The sequence below is a fragment of the Mya arenaria genome, chromosome 3 (genome assembly GCF_026914265.1).
Source record: "Mya arenaria isolate MELC-2E11 chromosome 3, ASM2691426v1".
NCBI lineage: Eukaryota > Metazoa > Mollusca > Bivalvia > Myida > Myidae > Mya > Mya arenaria.
In genome coordinates, this window is record NC_069124.1 from 16615238 (window position 1) to 16627316 (window position 12079).

A 12079-nucleotide genomic window follows, 5' to 3' on the forward strand; every position below is an offset into this window, starting at 1 on the left:
ATAGTAACAATCTCTGATTAATTAACCACCTAGTTATACAGCATTCCCCCTGTTAGAGCATGACAGACAAAGCCTATGTTTTGTTGACAGGTTTACAACACTATTTACACCTGCCCTGGCTAAAGAAGTGTGCCCATCCTGTACTTTTATCATTTTGAATTTAAAAGAATGTTGTTAAATGTTTGTCAAGAATTTCAGTTGTTTTCATCTTCGCTGTTCTAAATTACTCAATGGATTTTAATTAAATAACATACTTTGGTTGAGCATGAGAAGTGAAAATGCAGAGTACGATAACCTCAGAAGTTATATGGCCTCTTTTCAATATATTGCCATTCCTGTGTCCAGGAGACATTCGGGGGTATTCGTCACTCCTGTGATAGTGATAGTTTATTGTCCTCAACATTTGATACCTATGATGGTAGATTACAAATTAAAATCTTTATACAAATGATATATTTACAGCTCCATTCATCTACATGTACAGAATTGAACTTTTGTCTGATCATTGTTACATTAGATATTAAGCTCTGGAAAACTATTCTATGCTTGCCCAATTTAGATTTCCAGATTTTTTAATATTTATTTCATTCTGAAGACTGAAAAACAACCTGCCCAATGACACCTAACACAGAATCATTTTGCCATGGCCAAAATTTTCAGATGATTTCAACTGGTTCAGATTTTTACAATGAAACTTATTAGTTGTAGCAATTCCATTGCTTGAGTTTTTGACAAATTGTTTTCAAATAAATATGCATTGTTTTGGCATTATGATTTACATGCATTCCCTGCTAATTGACAAGGCTGAATCTCAGTCAATCTTAGTCAAGTATAATTTCCATTGGAAAGTTATTACAATGATAAGTTGAGCAATTTTCTGGAAGACATAAGAAACTAGTTAAAGTAATATCTCGGATCATAAATCTTTCAAAGAAAATGAAGCACACAAATGATACTGTAAGGCAAATCAAAATCTGGGAAACAAAAATATTGACTAATTATGATGGGCCTACCACTTGGCAGGAACATTAACCGTATTATGTGAACCTGCGGTAATGATTAACCTGTACTTACAAGACTGGTGTCTTTTAGACTTGGGTTCAGTGCTAATTGCTCCGGTGCTAATTGCTCAAGAAAGTCAGGTGTTAAAACTGTCTACATTTTACTGCTTCAAAAAACTTTTGCAATGTTATTTGTCATCCTCCGCACCTGAGCGTGTTCATAACATATATTGTACCCTCGGTGAATCTACTGTAGAAATCTGGTACTCATGAATAATTAATGAGATGAAATTTAGTCGCTCGATTGGTTGCATGAGACACACCTCATGCTGCGGAGAAAAAACGGATGAATCTCGGTTCTGAATGCTCCAATACGATTGAGGCTTTCAAATCATTTTAGGCAGGATATAAAATATTTTGTCAAATTTGCTGAAAGCTTGTCACAAAATTGGCTAAATGTCATTTGTCTGAAAATGCTTATGAATATTCAAGCATAACAAAGTTTCGCGAGCAAATTCGCTCAGGGTAGCATATATTATATATATATATGTTATGAAAAGGTGGGTTGTCAAGGATGTTTATCTGTATTAATTCTGCCATAATGTTACTGATGAATCCAACTGGGACGAAACACATATGGTAATAAAGTTGAGTCCAATCGATCTACATGTAGTTCAGGTCATAAGTATTGTCTTTCTTAATTACTTTGATTTAACCAGGTGTGTGAGTCTAAAAGAATTTCAATGTACAATAATGTTTTAAGCTTATGAGTTATAAGAGGGTGCTACACCCAGTCGTTCTTTGTATCACACTTCTGCCCTCATCGAAACAAACAAATGCAGCCTTATAACTTCATGGAATTTATTAAATGCTTAAGATTGCCAAATATTTTTTTAGTTTTGATTAAAACTTGTAATATTATTATAAATGCATGCAATTTTAGTTTACACTAAACATATATATAGTAGCTGAAACCTAATATTACTTGAATTTAACATAATGCCAATTATTTCCTTTCAAATGCATTATATTTAAATTTTATTCAGCCCGATACATTATGTGTCCTGCACGCCCTGCCGCTAAAACCCTGTCATTAGCTGCTCTTTGTGAATAAACTTTACTGTAGATATAAAATTTTGAGGTTTACTTTTCTGCATTGTAAAAAGTTTCTGCAGAATCAAATTTTATGTGGTATATGAAATTCACATTCTTGTATTAAAAAAGAATAATTATTTTGATTTATAGCAGGACTGTTTAGAATTGTGCCTAGGCCTAAAAAAAAATACATTTGGTTCGGGTTACCCGACCCTACCTACGGAATAGGCGCCGACCCTAACGTTTTTATAGTCAGTTTGAAAAAAAAAATGAAAAACTAAAAAAAAAAAAAAAAAAAAAAAATTTTTCTTTTTTTTTTTGCTTTTCAATATGTAGTTTAAAACCTTAATTGCTTATATAGAAGATAACTTTAACACCATTCTCCAATGATGAAAATGAAATTCTTATATAAAGCCTAATAAAAAAAAAAAATAAAAAAAAATAAAAAGCCTACCTACCCTACCTATTTTTGAAAAGGATGTAACCCTAACCAAACAATTTTTTTTTTTAGGCCCTACAGTAGTGGCAAGTCTAAGGTTTACATTTCCGACCATGTTGGCCATTTAACCTTTTAGTATAGTTATTTGTGACTTTGCTTTATTGGAACAATGAGATAAAGAGATTATGGTAGCTATAAAAAGATGTTCAGAGATTAGGGCCTCATCTTAAAGAAGGAAAATCACCTGATAGTGAATTATAGTTTTTGTCTGTAAAAGATTATTTCTGAGCTGTATGTGTAATAAGTCTTTTAGACTTTTGATGTTAGAAGGCTTGTATATCATTCCAGTGGGAGCGAGGTTGTAGAATCGTAGAATATATAAGACGTATCTGTTATATTTGCATCCTCGAGGGGTAGCAGTCTTGTAAACAGTGAGGCGGTATGCTTTTAATTCTCCAAACCTGCGAAATTTATGTTGTAAACAACAAACTGAATAACGCAAGATAGCTTACTTTGTGTTGATTGATAAAATTATCATTAAGTTGTTAAGTGACAATGAAATCTCAAGTTTTTGTTTCTGGTATGAGGGAAAATGTGAGAAAGTTGCCTAAATGTCTGCAAGGAAGGGATTATGACCAGAGGTTTTTGTAGGTTTCATTTTGACACACACACTTACTCTGGGTAGAAATATCTTTTGTTATAAATGTTCTCATTTAACATACAGTCGAACCCCTTTGGCTCGAACTCCCAGGGACCAGCAAAAATACCTCTAGCCTCAGAAAATTTGAGCCAAGCGGGAATGCTTACATTTAGTATAGAAAAATCGGTCCTTAACATCCAGTTTGAGCCAACGAGGAATTCGAGACAAGGGAATTGGAGCTAATGTGGTCGACTGTATCTAAATGTTTGGGAATGTATTTTCAATTTATTTTCATTTAAGGCGGCACTGCTACTACTTTTAGTGAAAATGTTGCATATCTTTTGGATGAAAGCTTCTTTCACTGCAATGTGTTGATGTTGATGTTTCTTTATTCTTATGATGATAAGACTCGAGGGAAAATCTTCATCCTAGCAATGTGTTGAGATGCAATGCAATCGGCTTAAGCTGCGCTAAGTCGTATTTTATTTCTGTTAAAAAAAATGCAGAAGAATCGAAAATCTTTGCATTAGTTTTAATCTTAATACACTTTTACCTACTATTTTAAGCCAAATCAAGATCAACTGTATTTACTTGTCAGTCATTTTTGCTGATGGAAAACATTAATTGCATGTTAAGTGCCAAAGAGATTTCATATGGATTTAACTTCAAAGTTATATGAGCTGCATGAGAAGAAAACATAATTTATCATGAAGTTCTTAAATTTACTGCATCTCTAAAAATTGTAGTGAGAATCATTGCGTTTTATTTATGATTCCACCTTGAAACATTATATTCATGTTAGGTGTCTGCAAAATCATTTAATGTGGAAAACATGTTCATTGAGATTATTTGGTGCAGATATCTCCAAATCTGAAACTTAATTTAGAATCTGAATGAAATTGAACTAGAGGTACTAAACACTGTAGCCAACATTTCTATTAAAGATGCACTCATACTCCCAGATAAGATTTACCACAATTAATTATATTGTTTTAATATCCCAAAACGGATGAATAAATGTCGAAAACAATGGTTCTTATGAAGGATACCGAGTTTAATTTGAAGGAAATGAACATACTTAATACAGTATTTCTACCTTATGAGACCATAGTAGACCACAGTAAATCTTTTAGCATTCACCAATCATTTAATATTTTGGCGCTTTCTGCTATTAAATACACGGTTACAATTTTGTTACCAGTAATTAATATTTTCCATAAATGCATTATTTAGTAAGTTGTTAAAGGTTTATCAGTCAAAATTGATGTTTGTTTTACATGTGTATGTATTGATTTTGAATAAGAGTGTCACTTTAATATATTGTTTAACAGCTACATGACATTTAAGAAATACTTCACTGCTCAAACCACAACTTGTTATTATGAAATACGATTTATATCTCATTTGACAAAAGGTTGTGAAATAGAGTTATCTTCCCTTTATCCTGGAAGAATTTACAGTCACTCAAGATCAGCAGGAAGTATGCAATCTGTACAGTGGTTGCCAATGACCTTGACTGTTCGGAATGCAGTATACTTCAAAGTAAAGAATTCTATCAGCAAAGTAAAGAATTCTATCAGTCAGTTATTGTATGTTGTTGTTGTCCCAGCCAATTTATTGTATGTTGTTGTTGTCCAAGCCAATTATTGTATGTTGTTGTTGTTTCTTGCAGGCTTTTGGCAATGCGAAGACCGTGCACAACAACAACTCGAGTAGGTTCGGCAAGTTCATACAGGTCAACTACAAGGAGAATGGAATGGTCCATGGGTAAGATGGGCAGATATTTAAGGTTAAAATAATCATTATCCAATAAAGGTACATGTATGTTTGCATATGAAATAGAAAGGCTAATACCCTGCTTGGCAGTCAAAGGATTATTTGTATTATCTTTTCTGTTTTTGAAATAAAAAGTCACGGTATTGTCATAGCCTTGAAGTTGTTGTCTGCCACAAGAAGTTAAAACTTTGGCCACAAATCTGTAGTATTCTAATGAAACTTTCTACACTTGTTGCCAAAGTCAAAAGCAATGCAAATGACTGGCTTTAATTATTGTCGAGTAAAAAAGCAACAAGAGCTGTTGTTTTTGAGGTAAATGGTATATATCTATAACATTACTTTTGCAACATATTTCAGAAAAGCTACTACTGTGTTGGGCAATGCCAATAAATATTGTGCAAAAGCAACAATTTTAACTGTTCTAAATCTTTTTTACATAGTTATCATTTTGTATGATTCATCGTTTCTGTCCTAATATATTAAGCAAATTTTCTTGGATGATGGATCAGACATTGCTACCATGTGTTTGATGGTTATTTTGAGATTTTCTGTTTGTGATAAGTTCTATAAGCCAGATAGGGCATGGCTGATGTAGAAATTATTTTAAGAATACAGATGATAAATTGTAAATCAAAAACGTGATTATTGTTTGTTTGCAGAGCTATTGTGGAGAAGTACTTGTTGGAGAAGTCCAGGATTGTTTCACAAGCCAGTAACGAGAGGTAAACACAGGAATTGGCCGAAAATATCAGTTTCTTGTTTAAGAAATTAATTGGCATAATTTTCAGGGTTTCTTGTTTAAGATGGGAATTGGCCGAAAATATCAGAGATTCTTGTATAAGACAGGACTTGGCTGAAAAAAAATCAGAGGTTCTTGTTCAAGAAATAAATTGTCCAATATTTTAGAGATTTCTTGTTTAAGTCAGGAATTGGCTAAAAATATAAATGATTCTTGTTTCAGACAGGACTTGGCTGACAATATCAGAGATTCTTGTTTCAGACAGGACTTGGCTGACAATATCAGAGATTCTTGTTTCAGACAGGACTTGGCTGACAATATCAGAGATTCTTGTTTCAGACAGGACTTGGCTGACAATATCAGAGATTCTTGTTTAAGACAGGACTTGGCTGACAATATCAGAGATTCTTGTTTAAGACAGGACTTGGCTGACAATATCAGAGATTCTTGTTTAAGACAGGACTTGGCTGACAATATCAGAGATTCTTGTTTAAGACAGGACTTGGCTGACAATATCAGAGATTCTTGTTTAAGACAGGACTTGGCTGATTTTATCAGAGATTCTTGTTTAAGACAGGACTTGGCTGATTTTATCAGAGATTCTTGTTTAAGACAGGACTTGGCTGAAAATATCAGAGATTCTTGTTTAAGACAGGACTTGGCTGACAATATCAGAGATTCTTGTTTAAGACAGGACTTGGCTGACAATATCAGAGATTCTTGTTTAAGACAGGACTTGGCTAACAATATCAGAGATTCTTGTATAAGACAGGACTTGGCTGATTTTATCAGAGATTCTTGTTTAAGACAGGACTTGGCTGACAATATCAGAGATTCTTGTTTAAGACAGAACTTGGCTGACAATATCAGAGATTCTTGTTTAAGACAGGACTTGGCTGACAATATCAGAGATTCTTGTTTAAGACAGGACTTGGCTGACAATATCAGAGATTCTTGTTTAAGACAGGACTTGGCTGACAATATCAGAGATTCTTGTTTCAGACAGGACTTGGCTGATTTTATCAGAGATTCTTGTTTCAGACAGGACTTGGCTGATTTTATCAGAGATTCTTGTTTAAGACAGGACTTGGCTGACAATATCAGAGATTCTTGTTTAAGACAGGACTTGGCCAAAAAAGTCTTGAGTTTCTTGTTCAAGAAATTTATTGTCAAAAATTTCAGAGATTTCTTGTTTAAGTCAGGAATTGGCTAAAATATTAGAGATTCTTGTTTAAGACAGGACTGGGCGAAAAATATTAGAGATTCTTGTTTTACACAGGAATTGGCCGGAACTATCAGAGTTTCTTGGTAAACACAGGAATTGGCCGAACATGTCAAGAGATTCTTGTCTAAATCATGTCTCTTATCAGATTGTGTATTCATGGGTCTCTGCTATGAATAGACAAATATCTTCCATGTTATCTATGCTATATCAATCCATTCCATTTGTTATAATTATATGAAGATGCTCTATGATTCTTTAGCATGAAATAAGAAACCATCTTTATATGATGTGTTTTTAAGCAATCATAAGAGTATTACTTCCTGAAGGGTTATATGCTTTCTTTGACAATGCATCAAGCAGGAAATGATTTAAAACTAAAAGATCTGTGCATCTCATTCTGTTTGTAATATTAAGATTCTGCCTGATTTTAGCAAAAAAACATGCATTGAAGTCATATCTAGAGATGAAATTTTAAGCAATCGTGAACACATTACTCCTGAAGTGAAAAGTATAATGTTTGACGATATATTAAGAAATAAATGATTAAAACCCCAAAGATCTGGGCATCATTTCATTTTGTTTGTAATGTGAAGATACTCCCTCATTCCAGCAAAAAACGTTTTTTAGCAATCATTTGCGTATTACTTCCGTTATTTTCTTTGGCAGTGTATAAAGCAGTAAATGATTAAGATCCCAAACTTAGGTATGTGCACTGTTCGTGAACAAAGGTGATATTTGCTGATTTGCATTTTATTGAAATTTCACAGGTGAAATCTTCCTTGTCTCCTGTAAATTGAAATGAAAGTCATAAAGAACATGTGTCATCTTGGGATGGGAAGAAATTAGTCATATCATTATGATATTTGTTTAGTTGTAGTTTGTTTATTTTCAACAGGCCTAAAATTGTATGTGTTTGATTTATGAGGTAATAGCATGTGTTCATGGTTGGGTTTTTACTAATTATAGCTCAATCATGATAACATCTGATTGCTGATATGTCACTGAGTCAGTACTGTATACTTTCTGAGAGGCTAAGAGAACGTTCAACTGGTAGGGATCAAACCCATGACCTCTTTGGTGTGAATCTGACAACTATATCTCTTGACCACAAGGCCATCCTCAGCCTGTTGGGGTTCAAACCCTATTTCCACCGGTTGAGAGGTGGATCATTTTTCACCCTGGTGGGGTTTAAATCCACAACTTCTTGGTCTTGGGTGAGAGGAGAACACCTATACCATAAGGCCAGTCTCACTCTGGTGGGAATTGAACTGAAGTCCAATTGGTGGTCCATATAACACAAGACTACCCTCACCCTGTTGGGGATTGAACTGAAGACTTTTTGGGTGAGAGGTTGACACTTATACCACTAGACCATTCGCCCTAATGCTTTCTTTGCCTCAAAGCTTTGGTTTTGAAAAAGAATTTTAAAGAAGAATGTGTCTAAATGTTGTTAAATTTTGTCAAATATTTCTAAGCCATATAATTATTTAGTATGATTTCCTTCTATTTAACAAGAAATGTTTGTTTTTCAGGAACTACCATGTGTTCTACTATCTTCTGGAGGGTGCAGAAGACTTGGAGAGGGAGAAATTGCACCTTGGCAAGCCCACAGACTACTTTTACCTTCAACAGGTATGTGCATTTTGGGAAGCCAGAAGACTACTTTTACTTCCAACAGGTATTTGCAACTTGGCAAACCCAGGGACTATTTCTACTTCCAACAGGTATGTGCACTTTGGCAAGCCTAGGGACTACTTCTACCTCCAATAGGTATGTACACTTTGGCAAGCCCAGGGACTATTTCTACCTCCAATAGGTATGTGCACTATGGCAAGCCAAAGGACTACTTCTACTTTCAACAGGTATGTGCACTTTGGCAAGCCAAAGGACTACTTCTGCCTCCAACTGGTATGTGCACTTTGGCAAGCCAAAGGACTACTTCTACTTCTAACAGGTATGTGCACTTTGGCAAGCCAAAGGACTACTTCTACTTCCAACAGGTATGTGCACTTTGGCAAGCCAAAGGACTAATTCTGCCTCCATCAGGTATGTGCACTTTGGCAAGTCAGGAGGCTACTTCTACCTCAAACAGTTATGAGCACCATGGAAAGCCTCCTAAAGGTTTGTGAACTGCAATCCTATCCCCCAAAACAAGACGGTCTGTATGCCCCAGGATTTATAAAACACAGAACAATCCAGTCACAGACCAGTCATTTATTCATTGTAAATTTGATTGACTTTCATCATCTTAAAGTGTATTGGACAAAATGATATTGTAAAGATTTTGAAGTCCAGAAGTAGGTTACAGTACTGGCATAACTATATCATTAAGGAAAACTTATCATAATATTTAATGTGAAATGTTGATGAATGGACAAGGCCTACATTCATAAATATGTGCATCTGTCTGTGTGTTTCAGAGTGATCGTGACAGCGTGGAGGAGGAGGACGAGGCCAACGAGTTTTCCCGCCTTAAACAGTCCATGGAGATTGTAGGCTTTTCTCAGCTCACACAAAAAAGGTATGCTTTTTTTATGCTTATTAAAAACAGGTACCTTTTTTCCAGCTCTCACAGAAAACATACAAGTGTCCAAGCTCACTCAGAAAAGATTTGCCAGTCTGTAATGATATTAAGTTTTCCCTTCTTAAATAGCCCATGTAGATAGTCAAATTATCTCTGTTCACACATGTGTATATAAATGTATAAAAATGATATGACTATCTGTAGTGTAACTGATTGCACAAATTGCTATGTACAGCTCTGGTGGGAATCAAACTCCTGACCTCTTGCACTGCAGATGACCCTACTGCAATGCTCTAATAGCTAACTCAGTAGCATTACATTATATAAATGAGGATATATGTTTGAAATAACTGGTTACAGAAACTGCCTACTGAGGCTAATTTTGTGTAAGGTGTCCTTTATGTCTTGCACTGAATCTAACAGACTGCACATAATTGTTATTTGCTAGGATGCAGATTAAACACAACCTCTCGCACTGCAGGCGGGCACTATACATTGTCACTATAAAAGAAAGGGAACAGTATCATTGCCATTATAGTTGGAAAACACAGTTTTAAATATTGACAGTCAAGTTTTGTTGGATGATTTTCACTTGAAAAACTTGTTTTTAATTCAAGGAAAAACTTGTTTTTAATTCAAGGAGAACAGCTCTATATTGTTATCAATATTGAACGTATCACTGTCTGTTCTTTATTCTGAGATATTTTATTTCTCTAAGAAAATACAGTCTTCTCTCAATTATCATCCAATTATAAATTTGATATCTTTCCAGTGAAACAAACATTGTTATGAAAAACCGAGATACTCTTATAATTGCCATAATTTGTGTACATTGTGAAAGTACAGACGGTTACTTGTAAACAGTAAGGGACCATGCTAATATTGACATATTTATGATAATAAAAAAATCCAGCATTTTTTCACCAATTAACCTCGTTTATGTTTTCAGAATATTTGGAGTTCTCTCAGCAGTGTTGCATCTGGGAAATGTTACATTCAAAAAGGTAATCATCTTTACTGATATCTCCGACATGGGTGGAAGGTACGAGGGAGGAAACTGGCATATATACACATGGGAAATATGTCTTGCATCACAACAACGCACAATCAGTTTGTCTGTGGTTTGTTTTAGGGTATAAAAATTGTGGGTGTTTATTATAGTGTATTAGCTTTGATTATGAAATTGATGCCACACAGATCGTGAGGGATGAAACTGGGTTGTCTGGTCGCTAGTTCCGGGTTGTGATGTAGAAAGTGAAAACAACTGTTATTGTTGGTGGCAATAGAACACAGGGTGAGAAATAACATGACTGAATGGGGTTCTCACTTGGGTCACCTCGGACACAACCGATGTAAACAAGATATCTGTTATGCTATTTTCTGCTTCTCCACATGTGAAGAATTTTAGATATGCTTGTATTTTAATGATGCGATCATTGGCCAAAATTTCAACTTGATGGAATTTCCTAGAACGATGCAACACGGAATTTTTGGCCAAGGATTGCAACATTAAAATAAAAACAAATCTAAAATATTTCACATGTGTGGAAGCAGAAAATAGCATAGGTTTTTTATAGGTTAAGAAATAATTTCATATCTTTTCTATCAAAAAAGTTATTCAGAAATTAATATTACTTCCGGTTTGTTTACATCAGTTGTGACCCGTGGTGACCCATGTGAGAACCCCTTTAAGTCACATGATTCCTTACCCTGGTACAGACTAAAGCTAATCAAATTAAATATTTTAATCTATTAGGTATTCTAACTATATGACATCACACAGTGAATGAAATTGAACACATTTCATTTATTGATTGTTCTAAAACCTTTTTAATCTGAATCGTTGGTATATTTGTAAAACACTGATTTGTAAATTTTTACAGGATTTAACATTGGGTCGGAAAAAGGCGTTCAAACCAATGGTCCTGATTTAATCATAAAATCATAAGCTTTTCTGTTTTTCCAAAATAAAAAGTCAAGGAATTGTGATAGCCTTAGTGTCATTGTTGATGTTGTAATTCAAATTCCTTAACCTTGGCTATTACTCAAACATTCAAATAATACCATTGAACTTAGTACATATGTTACTAGTTACTAGTGACAATACACACATGTGTATCAAGGCCCTTAACTCTGGCTTTAATACTAGTCAGATTATGCCCCATTATTCAATGAGTAAAACAGACGACCATTGGCACCCATTTGCGGTTCTCTTGTGAACATTCTTATGTTTGTCTTCAGAAAGGGGACCAACACCATGACGAATCAGTGACGATAACGAACCCAGAGACAATCGATGTTGTGTCACGTCTTCTCATGGTGAAGAAGAAAACACTGGAGGAAGCTCTCACCCAGAAGAAAACCATTGCAGGAGATGAGACCGTAGTCATGACTCACCGCATGGAACATGTACGGAGACTTTTGTTCGATAATTGTTTTGATTTATTCAAACAGGGATGATAAAATTCAGGATTGAAAGCTTTCTATTTCATAATATCATAGATTTGTTTAAGTTTGTTTATTTCCTGGACATTTGCATTTAAAAATAGTAGGAAGTACCTTGAAATGGATATGAATGGTTTCAAAAACAATTCCAACAGTTGTCTAAGCCCCTTTATCCTGCTTTGATTCATACTCAAA

General features: G+C 34.6%; 1 protein-coding gene across 18 annotated transcripts in view; it reads left to right on the top strand.

The window, feature by feature from the left end:
- The window catches only part of LOC128228088 (unconventional myosin-IXAa-like), a 75920-nt gene that overhangs the window by 12682 nt on the left and 51159 nt on the right, over nucleotides 1–12079 (top strand). For all 18 annotated transcript variants that reach the window (XR_008259886.1, XM_052939179.1, XM_052939194.1 and 15 more), the window contains 6 exons: nucleotides 4848–4942; nucleotides 5611–5673; nucleotides 8448–8547; nucleotides 9336–9436; nucleotides 10389–10443; nucleotides 11681–11848. Coding sequence is in view for 17 of the 18 variants with exons in the window: in XM_052939179.1 (XP_052795139.1) it covers nucleotides 4848–4942; nucleotides 5611–5673; nucleotides 8448–8547; nucleotides 9336–9436; nucleotides 10389–10443; nucleotides 11681–11848 (582 nt within the window). In the remaining variant the exon portion in view is untranslated. The remainder of the gene's footprint in view (nucleotides 1–4847; nucleotides 4943–5610; nucleotides 5674–8447; nucleotides 8548–9335; nucleotides 9437–10388; nucleotides 10444–11680; nucleotides 11849–12079) is intronic.